The sequence below is a fragment of the Alligator sinensis genome, unplaced genomic scaffold (genome assembly GCF_000455745.1).
Source record: "Alligator sinensis unplaced genomic scaffold, ASM45574v1 scaffold191_1, whole genome shotgun sequence".
In the NCBI taxonomy this organism is placed as follows: domain Eukaryota; kingdom Metazoa; phylum Chordata; order Crocodylia; family Alligatoridae; genus Alligator; species Alligator sinensis.
Window position 1 is genome coordinate 646,787 of NW_005842282.1, and position 16,820 is coordinate 663,606.

Here is a 16,820-nt window from a genome sequence, read left to right on the forward strand (position 1 = left end):
CTGTCTGCTTGCTCCTGTCTTGATCCCATCTGAACCTTGCCTAGCCTGAGCCTGTGCCTTAATCCTTGCAGAACTTCCTACCTGTTCCTTTGTCTAGCCTACACCTGTGCCTTTCCCCTGCCTAGTTCTTGCCTGTACATTGTCTAGCCTGAATCTGTACCTCACTCCTACCTGTATTTCTGCCTAGTATCTGCCTGTCTCCACTCCTGGTACCATGCCTGCCTGATCCCATCCTAGATTGCTCTGCTCCTGCCTTGTCTGTTCCCAAATATTCCTGTCCCTGGCTTGGACCTCCCAGCATGACCAGCAGCTTTCTTTAATCATGATTCCATCATGCCCCCTGGCTTGTACCTCAGACTTGGACTGATACAGCGCTTGATTCATAGTTTGATTCATAGTTTGGGATGAAAACCCTACACAGCTTCTTGGCGTGTTGTGGAATTTGATTGAGAGAGAGAGAGAGAGGAAATTCTACATTAATTCTATTTCTCTCTCTTTTTGTTCAATAACAGAAAAATTTGACTAAAAGGGACTTCAAACAAACATCTAGTTCTACCCCTTGCTCAGTGCACAATCATCCCTACCTAAGTGTCTCAGCTAACTTTTATCTAATCAATCTGATCTTAAAAAATTCCAGTGATGGAACTCCTTCAAGCTCTTCAGGTTCTACTCAAGGATGAGTGTTGGCCTAATGAAAATATGCATTAAAAGTTTCATAAAATGTAAGACTTTGCTTTTTCCAAAAGTATTTGGTCATAGGTTCAGATTATTGTGGGAACTAAGCAGTACCACAGTGAAGGGGAAAGTTCTGTGAACAAAAATAGGTTTCAGTCATTGTCCATGATACCATGCTGCAGTTCAAGTCAAGCATTCACCTGTTCTTTCCTTCTGCCCACACTGGTCAGTGAAACTTTGGCCCATAAAGTTAGGTCTCATCCCTCCAGCAGGACAAGCATACCTATCAACTGATTTAAAAGGGAAGGGGGAGCGGCTGCGTATGAGCCACTATTAGCAGTTAGCTGTAACCATTACATCTGAATGATCCTATAGTGACACAAAGTAGGGTGTGCGCACATGAACACTTGGAGCCCTTTTCAAAGAGGAATGTTTCAAAAGGGCATCAGCTGATACCTTTTATGGGTAGAAACATGTCACCAAACTGGAAAAGATCAGCTGTGCTGGGACATGTCCTGTCACAGCTTATCTGCTTTATTGGGTGCCATACAAGACCCAGTGTGGGACAACAGGCAATGTGTTCCCTTTGCCCAGAGGCTTCCCATGTTCCTTTCTGCCTCACCTGGGTTTCGCACTGACCTGTGCCTCATGCAGAGACATGAGTCAGTGCAGGTCCCAGCATGGGGCCCTGGGGATTACCTGGCTCTTGTGAACCTCTGGGCTGGTACCCAAACTGAACCGTGCCTCTCCATGCAGGTCCCATGGAGGCCTGAGTTCATGCAGGTCCTAGAATGGAGGCACAGGGCACCCGGGTGGGGTAAGGGTGTCTCTTTCCTTACCATTTGTACTGCCATATTGTTATAGTGGCACAAATACATCATCAGGCATACTCTGTTTCTACCTTAATTGTTACGTGTGAATGAGCTAAGAACAAATGCAGCAAAACTGCTTCAACTTTAACCCTGGATAAAGGAGTGTTAAAGTTAGACCAGTTTTGCTGCATTTCAATCATTCTCAGCTCATTCACACATAACAATTACAATGTACCAGCTGCTGCCCTTTTGAAATGTTCCCCTTTTGAAACAGCTCCAATCATTCCTGTCCACCCATTAGCTAAATTGTCCTAACTGACCCTAAATGAAAAAGGGTTAAAGGTTAAATGATTTTCCTGCATTTGTATTTCTATAGGTTCTGTTGTGACCTGCATTGCTTTTCCCGCAATAGGCACTTTCTATTACAAATTGATTTGCTTTAATTCCAACTTTCCAACTTGACACAGTTAACGAAAAGTTGGTTTTCAGGGTCTAAAATTAATGTTAAGGTCTGAAACAGTGCCAGCAATTGAAGGAAGTCTATTTCCTGATAACTTTCAAACTTTCCAGCATTTCAAACTCTCCAGTACCTCCACTGCTTACCTTTTGATATGCCAGTCCTTGGCTTTCAATACAATATATGATATTAATTGTATATCTTTACCAAAGGAAATCACTTAGAAACTTGGCTTTAGAAATTGTTCTTCTTTATACTTTGAGGTGAAACTGAAAACTGTATTTTTAACATGGCTCATCTCCTTCAATTATGCTTTCAAAAGAGTTTCATTGGAAGACTGCTTCAAACTCTGTCATAATTAATCCTGATATTCGCAGTTCAAATATTCATAAGATGTAGGAGTCAATTTGCTTATTTACTTTCACATAGAGAATTTGTACTCCCTATAGGCAAATTTATAACAGCACTGATTAAATCAAGAATGTTTTGATGTTAAAAAGGCAATATTTGCCAAGACTACCACAGCATGGTGTTGGGAATGGTGCAGTGCAGTTTTCTAAGTGGAGGGAAAGACTCCACATCTCAAGATTGATGGGACAGTCAATCCTGACCTGTTAATGGGGACCACTGTGTTCAAAATAAAATAACTTAAACTTATTTTTGCCCTATGGTTTTGGCAGGAGAAAATGAAACTTACCTTGGGAATTCACTTAGATTATTCTTAGGTCTATAACATATCATTTATTACAGATAGGTAAGTGTGAAAATACCCCATTTTTCCAAACAAGAAAGCATAGCATTCAGAGAACCATAAATATCTGACTAATCAGAGCTGGCTGATAATTGGAACACAGAATAATAGGAACTGGTAACCAAAAAAAAAAAGCTCTGTATTACATATGGAGGTATGAAATTTTTCTAGGGCATTTTGAATCAAAGGTATGTCATTTTGCTTGTGTTTTGTTATAGATATAGGCCAACTTGATGGTACCTTTGTCCTGATTTCAAGTAAACATGAGCCAACTGGATGGAAGCAATGCACAACTTGGTGTTTTCCATTCTGTTCATCCCTGCACTAGATAAATATTCATAGTTCCTGATAAGTTTGTTACCATGTTTGGGGTTGCTCAAAGGAAAATTGGAGCGAACCAGAACCCTGAAAAAATAGACTTGCATGAAGCTTTCATTATAAGCTGCAGAGCATTACTACCTTTTTCATCTTTCTCCCTGTTAATAGAGAAGGCTGTTTCCATTCCTGGGAATTTAATTCTCCCTTTTTCTAGGCAGATTTCAATCTACTAAATTGATGAGCTCCACAACTTCCTATGGGCAAGTTTCTTTGTAATGGGGCTTCATGACTAGATAACCTCCAGAGGTCCCTTCAAGCCTTACTTTTCTATGATTCTGTGATGTGTCATGTCATCACTCACTGACCGTATCTGGATGAGATGCTTACTGTGCAGTAGGTTGTTACTACTGCACAGTAGCGTTGTGGGGCATGAACTGTGATGCAATGCTACTGCACAGTAAGTACCACCAGGCAACCATGCAGGGACACTACTGTGCAATAACATTGGTTACTGTGCAGTAGGGCTGTGTGAAGCTTTGGGTGCTGATTCAATTTGGAGAAGATTCAGCCCAATTTGGTGGCCAACTCTCCAAATCCAAATTGAATCAGGAAACCAATGAAAAGGTCCAAATTGATTTGGAAAAGATTTGGAGAGCTTCAGCAATTCGGGCAGTCCCCACTTGCTGCAGCAGCGAGTTGGACCCAGACTCCATGCTGGTAAGTAGGGGCGGGGTGGGGCTGGAAGAGGGGGAGTGGACCATGGGGGAACTGCTGCCAGGCCCCATCCCCTGCCTGCTCCCTTCCTCAGCCCCCCTGAGTGCCCACCAACCCCTGCCTACTGTCCCACCCCCCCACATGGCTGCTCTGCCTGCCCCAGCTCCCAGCTCTTTCAAAAAAAGCCCCCACTCACCAGATGCTGCCAGGTTGGGGGGGGCAATTCCCACTACCCCCCCACTGCCCTGCACTGCAGGGGGGGCTCTGCCACAAGCCCCTATCCCCTGCCTACTATCCCAGCCCCCACCATGGCAGTCCCGCCTGCCTCAGCTGCTGGCCCTTAAAAAAACCCCCAAACAAAACCCACTCACTGGCTGCTGCAGTGGCCTTGGGGCTTCTAGGGCCTCATTGCAGAGCCCCCCACACAACATGGGGCAGTGGGGATCGCCCCCCTGGCAGCAGTCATTGAATCAGGGCTTTTTTAAAATAAAAAAAAAAGAACTGGGAGCTGGGGCCGGGGAGGCAGGCGGGGGACTGGGAGAGCGGGTGGGGGTTGTGGGGCTCATGGCAGAGCCCCCCCAGGCAGCACAGGGCAGTGGGGGGCAGCAGGGATCACCCCCCTGCCTGGCAGCAGCCAGTAACTGGGGGCTTTTTTTAGAGCTGGGAGCTGGGAGAGTGGGTGGGGCAGTCATTGACAGCGGGTGGGGATGGGGCTGATTCGGAGATTTGGCTGCAGCTGAATCTCTGAATCAGATTCAGCCGAATCGATTCAGGACAGTGATTCGAATCACCAAATCGAATCAGTGTCCCCCGAATTGGCCGAATCCGAAGCGAATACTAGTCGCTTTGCACAGGCCTACTGTGCAGTCATTTAGTATTTGGTCATCTAGTACTTGGTTATGCAAGTCATGTAGATGCACTCATTAACATGTAGGTTAGAATATAGCAGTGGAATCAAACTGTTGCCTAATGTGCCTCACCAGAAATTTCAAGCACCAAAAATTTGGTCTTTAATTTGCCTTCAAGAGAGAGAGGATGCTATGAATCCAAATTTTGATGATTTTTTTTATGCAATATGCAATAACACTCAAAATTAAAGAAAACTATGCAAGTATTTTCCTACCGTTTCTCCCTTGTGAAGACCATTAACTTTATGAAATCACTGCAACAATCTGTGAGTAATATACGTAGTGAAAAACTGCTGCAGCAAAAGTATATAGACAATGCTTTCCAGTTGTCATACACCTGTATTATTTGCTTGAATAGCTCAGTAAAATTCTTCTGTAGAAGCCTTACAAATCACTTGTATTTCTCTGCTTGTAGAGAAGATTTTTTAAAATACTAAATTTTCCTTGTCTGTGATAAATTGTTTTATACAAAAATCTTAACTTTCTGTAAAATACAAATTAACACTAAAATTGGCAGCAGATTCTTTTGCAGTTTAATCTCTAGAAAAAATCATGAAGGAAAAGGTTTTGGTGGTTGAAGGAAGTGATAAAGATAGCAAAATAATGAATGAGTTAAGGTAGGTGCAATTCCACTGATGCCTATAGAATTTTTTTACAGTGATAAATTTAAATGAGAGGTATGTCATTACAAGAAAGTGCTGGCTCCAACTGCGACTTTTTTTTAAATTCAGGGCCAATTAAATAGCCAGTCAATTTACATCTTAAAAGATGATTTGGAATATAAGTAGAAGAAGATCAGAGTACCATGATGTAGCAAGTCCTTTGAAAGTCTGTTAACGTTAGTTAATAGAAAGAACTTCAAAATCAATACATGACTTTACTGGAAGTCAATGTGAACTCATTAAATAACAGTAATATACTACAAAGCTGGAATATTTGCAAGAATCCAAGCCATTACCATCTGAATAATCTGTAACTGGGAAAGTTAAGACTGGGTGCTATGTAAAGCAGAGTTTACAGTTTTTGCACTTCTGCAACAACAACAAAGCACAGTCACAAGAAACTCAGGATCCTTTCCTCAGAGAATGGATTTCATTCTGGTAATGTTGTAGAAGTGACTTAGACTTTTCTTATTCTGAGGTATGCTAGAGAGAGCCTGAACTGGCTGTACCAAAATTTGGCTGAAGAAGCAGACAGTTTCATTTTGTGTGAAGAGAAGCCAGTACATTGCCATCTCTGAAATGAAAGAAATCATTTAGAAATAGAGAAGCTAGCAATCCTGGGAATGTTGTCCTTCACTGTATTGTTAAAGTTGTTTATTTTTTGCATGTTGACAGGTGTAACAATTATACACATTTAGCAACAGGTGTAGCTTTAATCTTGTTTCATCCAAGGTGATTTAGCTAGCTGGGATCCCTATAGGAATATCCAAGGGACCAGTTAGATCAGAATAGTTGATGTGGGCCCTGTTACTGTGGGTGTGGGGAAGCCTGAACAGCCCCACAGCCTGGGAGCACTTCCCCATACCCACCCCAGACCTGGAAGGACTTACCAAAGGCTGAGGATCCAAGTCCAGGGATGCAGTGAGCCTCCCAACAAGGGAGTTAACCCAGGTGTGAAACATGAGGAAGAGCCAGCCTTGTGGACCAGCAGGGGTGAGAATAAAAGACACTGAAAGCAGCCTTAGGGGTTCCTGCACCAGCAGGGAGCAAGGCTGCTTGGAGTCTGAGGTTGCCAGGGGTCAGGCATCCTCCAGGAGGGGCTAAGGGCAAGGTTTCTCGCTTCAGGTTCTTCAAAGCCTCTGAAAGCCAGCAGGTAAAGCCTGCGAAGAGCCACATGAAGCCAGCAAAGAGCTATGTGGCAGTTTATTTGTTTAACTCTGTTTACTTATTTTGCATTTCTAACAAGTCCTGTGTGGCTTCATGGTGTTATCTACTAGCTGTGCTTTAGTGGAGGCAAGGACCCTGAACCAGTGGGTCCTTAGCCAAAGCCAGCAGCAAAAGTAAAAGTGGTCAGCTCTGCTGGTATGACCAAACATGCCTGGCTGGGATCTGTCCAAAAAGCTATCTATAGCAGCGTACAGTCCTCCAAGGTCAACTCTCCACCTGCTCTGTTTTGAAGTTACTTCTGGCTTTGTTTCTCTTAGATGTGTCTATACAATCCTGATTAAACCAAGAGATTTCAAACAAAAAACAAGAGTTTAAAAGAAAGCCCACACAAGTACATTTTTTAGTTTTTTAAACATATTTTTCCTTTTTCCCTTTGTGAGCAGTTGCTTGTGTTTTGAGCAAGAGACTTCCCTTTATCTTCCTTTTCCAGTAATGCTAGTAACTATACCTGACAACTGAAACCCAGGAAAAAGCCAACCTGCTTAACGGGTACTTCGCATTGGTTTTTCATCAACCCAAAGGGACCGCCCTGCCTAGCATGATGTGGGACAGCCAGGGTGAGGGTGAATTTATACCCAGCATCAGTGTAGACCTTATGAAGGAACATGGGGAGGCTGAACACCTTCAAATCAGCTGGTCCTGACAGTCTGCCCCCCAGAGTATTTAAGGATCTAGCAGGAGTCACAGCCCAGCCACTGGCAAAGATATTTGAAAACTCCTGGCACTTGGGTGAAGCACCTGAATATTGGAAGAAGGCCAATGTTGTGCCCACCTTCAAGAAAGGAAGGAGTCGATCCTGGGAACTACAGGCCAACCAGCCTGACCTCAATCCCTGGAAAGAGTCTGTAAAAAATTATCAAAGAGACTATTTTTGACAAGCTGGCTGATGGCAACATCCTGAGAGACAGCCAGCATGGGTTGCAGGTAGGTCTTGCCTGAGTAATCTCATCTCCTTCTATAACTGTTAGGGTGACAATATTTGGATCTTGGGGAGCACTGGATTTGCAGCTGAATAAAGGCTTTAATCTGTGGCTCAGCAAAGCTGCTGACCACAAGGCAGAATGATATATTAAAAGTAATATTGCAAGATGCTTAAGCAAGCATTTTCTTAACAATATAATAGTGTTGTAAGACATATAGCTCTTATATATAATATTTTGGTTATGAATGCTTATGCTAAGCCAGCCATTTGCTTATGCTATGTAACCATCTTAACTGTGTGAACCATTTTTCTGAAAAAGCAGCAAGTGAGTCTGTGTAAGTCTATGTGCTGTGAATGAGGTGAAGTCTTAGAAATGTGGAGATGGTATAACATGGGACTGAAAAACAGACTGGAATGTGAAAAACAACACATAACTGGTAACAGAATCTGAGATAAACATATGCAAATAGGTGAATGGTGATTGGTGAAGAGGCCTGCAGAAGCTTCCAGGTTTTGGTCAAAGTCTGCTCAGTGACTGAAGAAGTGGAGTCAAGGTCTTAGACATGCACTCATAGCAAAAAAAAAGGGTAAATACATGAAATACATAGGCAATTTCATGCTAATGAAACAAACAGTAAACAGAGACAGATTAAAATGGGAAGAACTAACGGTGGAACAAAGGAAGGACAAAGGTGGAGTAAATGTTAATGAGTATAAACCAAAGTGTATAAGTATGGAAAAAAAACTAATGTTCACTTTGGCTCCCCAGTTTACTTGGGAACTAGTCTGAAGCTGTCTCCATTTTGAATAAAGCTGTTGTGAGCAGTGTGCGCTGGTGTTTGCTCTCTGAGCAACTGGTTCATTGTCTCCCTAGTCATTGGGTGCTGCATGGAGTCAGGGTCTAACAATAACCAGGTGACATATCACCTGAACAAGGGAGAAGAGATTGACATCATATATCTGGACTTTAAAAAAGCCTTTGATTTGGCATCCCATGTTCTCCTCATGGAAGAATTGGGCAACTGTGGCCTCAGCTACACCACAGTTCAATGGCTGGGGAATTGGCTCCAAGGCTGGACCCAGAGAGTGATGGATGACAAAGGTGAATCATCATGGTGCTTGGTGTCCCCCAAGGCTCTGTCCTTATACCTGTTCTCTTTAACATCTTTATCAGCGATATGGATACTGGTGTCAGAAAAAAACTGGTTAAGTTTCTCAATGACACTAAACTTTGGGGTAGTGCGTCCGCACCTGAGGATAGGCTGGTGATCCAGGCTGGCTTGGATAGACTGAAAAAGTGGGCAGATATAAACCTGATGACATTCAATATAGACAAATGCAAGGTACTCCACTTTGGGGGAAAAAACCTGCAGCACGCTTATAGGCTTGACAGTGCTACACTCACTAGCACCATGGCTGAAAGAGGCTCAGGGGTCATGACTGGCCACAAGATGAACATGAGCCACCAATGTGATGTTGCAGCTGGTAGATCAAACCAAGCTCTGGCTTGCATCCATGGATGCTTCTCAAGTAAATCTCAGGATGTCATCCTCCCACTGTACTTGGCCTTGGTGAGGCCGCAGCTGGAGTACTGCATCCAATTCTGGGCACCACAATTCAAGAAGGATGTGGAGAAGCTTGAGAGAGGCCAAAGGAGAGCCATGTGCATAATCAGAGGACAAGAGAATAGGCCTTATGAAGAGAGACTGACAGCCATAGGACTCTTCAGCCTGGAAAAGTGCAGGCTCAGGGAGGACCTGGTGGCAGCCTATAAATACATCAGGGGTGTGCATCAGGATCTGAGGGAATGCCTGTTCACCAGAGCAGCCCAAGTGATGACAAGGTCCAACAGTCACAAACTCCTCCAAGACCATTTTAGGCTGGACATAAGCAAAAGCTTCTTTACTCTCTGAGTCCCCAAGGCCTGGAATAGACTCCCAGCAGAGGTGGTGCAAGCACCTACTCTGGACTGCTTTAAGAAGCATTTGGATGCTTATCTTGCTGGGATCCTTTGACTCTAGCTGACCTCCTGCCCTTGGGGCAGATGACTGGACTCAGTGATCTTCTGAGGTCCCTTCCAGCTGTAATGTCTTTGGAATCTATGAAATCTAGTGCATTTATGAAGTTTTCCAGTTTTGTTCTAAGCTTAAAAAGTGCATTTTCAAGAATGGCAACATTCCTAAGGGTTTACTTTGTTGGGTTTTGTACAAATGTGTCTGTTCATTTTTATCTCCTTTGGCTTGAACTTTAATAGCCTGGGAATGTCCCTTTAATATTATTTGCTGGGCATGTCTACCTGTGCAATTATTGTGAAACAATAAACTCCAGCACATATCACGCTGGAGTTTATTGCTCCCAGGCACACTGTATGAACATGCATGTAGGACCACAACATGTTGACCCTGGTCAGAACAGCCTTGGCTAGCAGGAGTTGAGCCTGACTCAACATGCTGCAGAGGAGCTGGCTGGGTGGGGCATGAGGGTGCTCCAGTGTGGGGTGAGCCAGCAGGCAGCCCTTACACTGACGCACCCTCATGCTCCAGCCACCTTGGGCATCATCTACATATGCGCTGCTGTGGAGTTTTTTACTCTGCAGCAGTGTAGTACTTGTATTTACTGTAAGTACAAATACCATCCTGCTGTGGAGTTTATTAATTTACTCTAGCCTAATAGGGATGTGCATGTAGATGCGCAACATTTAATGCAGACATAATTAATCTACTCCACTGTAAATGTCTCATGTAGACATGCCCACTAGGTATCAGGAAAAAAACCTTTCCTTCCTTCTTAGGTGAGCGTGCTATCTGCTTGGACAGAAAGTCAAGGGACTGGTGCAGTACCATGTAGTTACAGAGTAGTAAAAAAAAAGATCAGAATTATGTAGCTCATTAACAAGTCTCAGGGCTTTGGTTTAAGGTACTTCCAGTAAAGTGGGACATAGTGGACATGTATACATGTGCAATTAGTGCTGTATGGGTTTGCTCCACAGTAATTTACTGTGAGTCCTTCAGCTGCTCCTCTGCCCTAGTGACCAGCTGGTCCAGCAGCTGGGTCCAGTCCTTGGTCTGCTGCTGCCAGATCTGCTGCATTACAGAAGGCCCTCACCAAGACTGGCGCTGACGGCACATCCCCACATACAGCTGGTGGCTCTTCCCCACATGCAGCTGCTGGAGCTGCAGAGCCAAGAGAAGAAGGCTGTTTGTGAAAGTTGGCAACATTTCTGAGATAACATGTACAATACCAGGGGGGCTATGCACTGCCCGGCCTCAGATGGGGGTTGTGTGCCCACAGGTGTAAGTCAGCCAGGCAGGTGCCTACCAGCTGAGCCCCTCGTCCCTGCTACAGGGGCAGATGAGCCGCTGGGTGCTTGTCACAGGCAGTCTGCCTTTCCTGTCCCCTTCCCAGCCTGGGACATTTTCCTCCTGTAGGCCAGACCATCTCTTCTGCTGCCAGGCCCATGGCTCACGGGCTCAAGGGGCAAGGAACTCGCATCTGACTGGGACTCAGAGCTGCTGGCACCTATGCCTTCTCCCCAGTGGGCCTCTTCGGAGGGGAACTCGGAGGCCAGCCTCACACCATGCCAGCCCTGTACCTTGAGCATGCCCCTGCTGAGAGCATCCTGGATGCACTGCGAGAAGCTGTTTGCATGGACCGAGGAATGCCCAACTCACTATGTCCTGCTGATGATGATCTCCATGGTGCCCCAGGCACCCCTGAGAATCTGGTGTAGGACCCAGAGCTTCAATGGTGCAATGGGCAAGCCTGCACTGCCCCACAACATTCACCACTGCTTGGAGGGGTACCTGTGCCTACACTACATGTCCCTGCCCCCTGCAGCCAAGGATGACATTGCCTCCAGCACTGACGTATTTCTATGCATGTGAGAGGCCTGTTCCTGTCTAGCTGAGGGGGCACAGGCTGCTTAATAAAGTTTGCACTCCCTCCCACCTCCCTGCATGCTGTGGGGAGAGGGGAAGGGGGCGGGGAACTCCAGGGTGCAGGTTCAGCTTGGCTGGGCCAGGCAGAAGCAAGGGCAGGGGCAGAGGTAGGGATGGCCCTTCCCCAAATGTGGGGCTTACCAGATGGGTGTGGGAGGAATGCCCGGTGGCCCAAGTCTGTCCCTGCCAGTAGTGTCTTGGGGTGCAGGGAGGACCTGGAGCTGCTAAGGGCAGGCAATTCCATGGCCAGGCTGTCCTAGGCAGGGCTGTGCATCCATACCTGATGGGAAAGGTACTAGCCTATGCTGCCAGAACTGCTGGATGATGCTGGGGGCAGGGACCATGGTGGGATGGGCTCCTGGCACTCCAAGGGGCCCTCCCTTTCTGACACCTTGTTGCAGCTGCCAGGCCACAGCAGAGGCTTGGGCAGGCTGCTCATGCTGGAATTCATGATGTGGATCCAGCCAGACTCCTGGGGCATGAGGATGTGTTCCAGCTGCCGCATAAAGGGCATGGACTTCTGGCAAGCCCCCAACCAGCAATTATGGTCAGTGACACTGACCCACTGTGCCCACAGGGCCTTGACCTTTATGTGGCACTGGTGTCCTGACCAGTCATGCCCATGCTCCTCCATGCAGCCTGACAGGCCCTCATAGATGTGGGTTTTAGACTGCTGACTCCAATTAAATTGGTTCAGGACCTCAGCCTCACCACAGAGCACCCACTAGGGGGAATCCTATCCTGCCATACTGGATCTGGTATTGGCAACGGGGGATGACATGGTTGGGGACCTACAGATTGGTAGCCATTTGGGGGACAGTGATCACCTAATAATAGAATTCACCATAAGACGTCGAGTGGGTAAGGTAACTAGTAGGGTGAAAGTGCTAGACTTTAGGAAAGCTGATTTCAATGAACTCAGGTGATTAGTCAAGGACGCACTGCAGAGTAGGAGTTTTGAAGTGATGGGAGCCCAAGAAGGGTGGCTGTGCCTTAAGGAAATGATCCTTCGGGCACAAAGCAAGACGATCCCCGAGCGAGGCAAAAGGGGGAAAGGGGCCAGGAGGCTTCCCTGGCTGACCAGAGAAATCCAGGGCAGCCTAAGGGACAAAAGGGGAGCACATAAAAAGTGGAAACAGGGAGAGATCACCAAAGATGAATATACCTCCTCTGCTCGTGCTTGTAGGGAGGCAGTTAGACGGGCCAAAGCTGACATGGAGCTGAGGATGGCAACCCAAGTAAAAGACAACAAGAAATTGTTTTTTAGATATTTTGGGAGTAAAAGGAAGGCCCAGGGTGGAATAGGACCCCTGCTAAATGGGCAGAAACAATTGGTGACGGACAGAGGGTTCAAGGCTGAACTCCTCAACGAGTTCTTTGCCTCAGTGTTCCTAAGTGAGGGGCACGACAAGTCTCTCACTGGGGTTGTACAGAGGCGGCAGCAAGGCGCCAGACTACCATGCGTAGACCCTGAGATGGTGCAGAGTCGTTTGGAAGAACTGGATGCCTTTAAGTCGGCAGGCCCAGATGAGCTCCATCCGAGGGTGCTGAAGGCACTGACCGACATCATTGCAGAGCCACTGGCAGGAATATTTGAACGCTCGTGGCGCACGGGCCAAGTCCCGGAGTAAATCACCCCAGTCCTTGATGTTGAAAATCTGCAAGGATGGAGATGCTGCCGTCTCTCGGTGTAGCCTGTAACCACCATGAATAAGGCTAATCCTGCAGGTGTTACTCAGGCCATGCTCCCATTGACTTTGTAAAAAGTGGCATTTGAGGAAAGGTGGGAAACTCCAGGTTGTGCTAGTATAAACCAGGAATGAGATCCATCCTGGCAGGGATTACACATGGCCCATGTCATTGCCTTTATTGGCTTTATGGGGTCCAAGCTGACTAGGTGGCCTTAACTGTCCTAGGACACCAGCTCCTCTGTCTCTACTTGAGTTTTGCTGTCTGATGAAGTGGCTAAAGGGCTGTTGTTACATCCTTGAAGCCCAAGGGCTTTTTGGTGAGAGGAGTTTGCTCCTGGCACTGGGACTGGACCAACGAGGAGTAAAGATTTTCTCTCTTAGTCTTGCATAGATAATTCCTCGAATGCAGGATTGATCAAGTGTGAGGGCTTCTTCCGGCTGGGGTGCAGCTTCTTAACCTGCACCGAGTTTCCTCCATCAGGTAAAGGTGGATTTGGGTCTGTGCCTCTCAAACCTCTGCTAGCCATCAAAAAAGCCAATGGCACTTTATCATGTATCAGCAGATGCATGACGAATAGGTCCAAGGAGGTGATACTTCCCCTCTATCGGGCGCTGGTCAGACCGCAGTTGGTGTACTGCGTGCAATTCTGGGCGCCGCACTTCAAGAGGGATGCGGATAGCCTGGAGAGGGTCCAGAGAAGGGCCACTCGTATGGTTAAGGGCTTGCAGACCAAGCCCTACGAGGAGAGACTAGAGAAACTGGATCTATTCAGCCTCCGCAAGAGAAGGTTGAGAGGCGACCTTGTGGCTGCCTATAAGTTCATCACGGGGGCACAGAAGGGAATTGGTGAGTATTTATTCACCAAGGCGCCCCCGGGGGTTACAAGAAATAATGGCCACAAGCTAGCAGAGAGCAGATTTAGATTGGACATTAGGAAGAACTTCTTCACAGTTAGAGTGGCCAAGGTCTGGAACGGGCTCCCAAGGGAGGTGGTGCTCTCCCCTACCCTGGGGGTCTTCAAGAGGAGGTTAGATAAGCATCTAGCTGGGGTCATCTAGACCCAGGGTCATCTAGACCCAGGACTCTTTCCTGCTTATGCAGGGGGTCAGACTCGATGATCTATTGAGGTCCCTTCCGACCCTAACATCTATGAATCTATGAGGTCTGTGGTCTCCTCCTGGGACTAGTTCTGCCCCTGGAAGGCACTGTTGCCATCAAGGATGATACCAGTGTGGTTTCTTTGATGGCCCTCAGGGACTGCATGCAACAGTCTGGGTGCTGGCAGGCCTGGGCAGCTGCCTACAGCACCCAGAGCAGGGCCCAGGCTAGTGCATGGTATGCATTCTGTCCAGATTCGCAGATGATACCAAATTATGGGGTAAACTTAACACAACAGAGGGTAGCGAATGAATCCAGGTGGATCTGGACAGGTTGCAAAAATGGGCAGAACACAATAGGATGCACTTCAGAAAGGACAAATGCAAGGTGTTGCACCTAGAAAGAAGGAATCACCAGCATGCTTACAGGCTGGGGGAGTATCAGCAGCACAGCAACAGAAAGGGATCTTAGAGTCATTGTTGACACCAAGATGAATGTGAGTCATCAACGTGAGGAAATGATCAGTAAAGCTAACCACACTCTTCCTTGCATTAGCAGGTGCATGACAAACAGGTCCAAGGAGGTGATACTTCCTCTTAAAGTGGCATTGGTCAGGCCGCAGTTGGAGTACTGCATCCAGTTTTGGGTGCCACACTTCAAGAGGGATGTGGACAACCTCAAGAGGATTCAGAGAAGGGCCACTCGTATGGTTGGAGGACTGGAGGCAAAACCCTATGAGGGGAGATCGGGGGCCCTAGATCTCCTCAGCCTCTGCAAGAGAAGGCTGAGAGATGATCCTGTGGCCACCTACAAATTCATCAGGGGAGAACAGCATGAAATAGGACATGCCCTCTTTACCAGGGCACCCCTTGGAGTAACTAGGAACAACAGCCACAGTCTGATGAAGAACAGATTTAGGTTAGACATCAGGAAGAATTTCTTTATGCCAAAATCTGGAATGGGCTTCCAAGGGAGGTGGTGCTCTCCCCTGTCTTGGGGGGTCTTTAAGATGAGACGAGACACGCACCTAGCTGGGGTCTTTCTGCCCAGGGTGGGGGGGTCAGACTTGATAGTCTTCTGAGGTCCCTTCCGACCCAAATATCTATGAATCTATGAGACAGGCATGCCAGTGGTGGGCCTGAGACTAGCACTGGAGTCTAGGCAGGCTGCTGCAGCTGGCCTGGGGCCACTGGTGAAGGATCTGGTGGCCAGAGGCTGGCTGCTGGTGGCCCAGGGCACTGGGGTCACCACAGCATTTTTAGGGGCAGGCTGGGTAAGGCAAAGAGCCACCGTAGCCCCAGGGCTGGAGAAGCTCCATGCCCTGTGGCCCAGGAGCTAGCTGAAGGGTGGCCCCCTGTTGGTGGGGCTGGCTGGGAGCAAATTTGCTCCTGGTTGGCATCTACATGTGTGGTACTGCATAGTAACTACTGTTCAGTTAATTTGCTACCTTCAGGAAATTAACCACAGAGTAGACTAATTGACTGAGCAGTAAGTGTTTGCATATGTAGATAGCGATGCTTTACTGTGCAGTCAATTAGTCTATGGTGCAGTAAAGCATCTAGTGTAGACATGCCCAATATATATATATTTCTTCCATCTCCCTCCCCACCACAATTTTTCCTTTGAATTTCAGGTTTGTAGTACCTCCAAACTTCTCAAAGCAAGATTCAGTTGTAAGTAGAGCATTTTCCCTAGATCTTTGGTGACATTATGAATTTCCACATGATTGAGTTAATATATATGCATAGGCAAATGACTTAAAATGTACAGAACTTAGCAAATTCTATGACATGAGTTTGAAATTTGTGCAAAAACTCAAAGCCAGGTAAGTTCAGTAGAGTTCCAGGTTTTGCTGAGAATATTTTTTACATCTTTTCTCACTAAACTTCTAGTTGGCAGGTAATCAAACCAGACAGAGCTATTGAACCCACGTAGATAGAATAGTTCTGCTGACTGCCAAATTCAGATGTCTATGTTATTAGACCTCTCTACCAAAAATGTGTACTAGATAGTTTCAAACTGATTTTTTATAAATTGATTTTATATACAGACTAACTTGCACTCATTTAGCTTTCTCCCCTAAGCCAAGACTGGAAAAGGGCACCCTGAGGTTGGAATCAGACTGTTTGCACAGGTTAACTAAATCTTTTTTAAAGTCTATTTAAGCTAAACTGGTGCAGCTTTCTTGTGTGAATAAACTGTTTGACAGAATGCCTTCTAACACAGGTTGTTTGCAGCCTATGGAACTGTCCGGCCACATATAAAAAATAGTGGAAAACTGGGTATTTGATCTAGGAATGTTGTTTGAAGAAAGTGAGACAAATGTATTATGGATAAATGGCAATCTGATACCATCCCTGGCAGTGCTGGGAATACAGCAATTGGAGAAGCATCACGTGATATTCGTGGCTTCTGGAACAGAAATTTTTACCAAGTTTCTTTCCCCACCCTATTCATCGAAACCTTGTCTAAACAAGTATTGTAATGTGAACTGCCAAGGATGGCAGGGTAGGGTCATTTAAAACAAATATGTTGTCCAGATACTCTCCATTTCAGAGGTACCCACTAAGTTAGTAAATCCAGAGGATTTACTAAATGATTCAGTGAAGTATAATTAGGACAAAAGAATAGCTGGCAACTTAGACT

The 16,820-nt window shown here is 46.3% G+C and overlaps 1 protein-coding gene across 1 annotated transcript in view; it reads left to right on the forward strand.

Annotated features, from left to right (window-relative positions):
- Positions 1 to 14,774: 14,774 nt before the first annotated feature.
- LOC112550990 overlaps positions 14,775 to 16,820 on the forward strand; it is a 41,466-nt gene continuing 39,420 nt past the window's right edge. Inside the window, exons 1-3 of the mRNA XM_025209316.1 lie at positions 14,775 to 15,092; positions 15,808 to 15,847; positions 16,259 to 16,308. Of these exons, the coding sequence (XP_025065101.1) occupies positions 14,881 to 15,092; positions 15,808 to 15,847; positions 16,259 to 16,308 (302 nt within the window). The 5' untranslated portion in view covers positions 14,775 to 14,880. The remainder of the gene's footprint in view (positions 15,093 to 15,807; positions 15,848 to 16,258; positions 16,309 to 16,820) is intronic.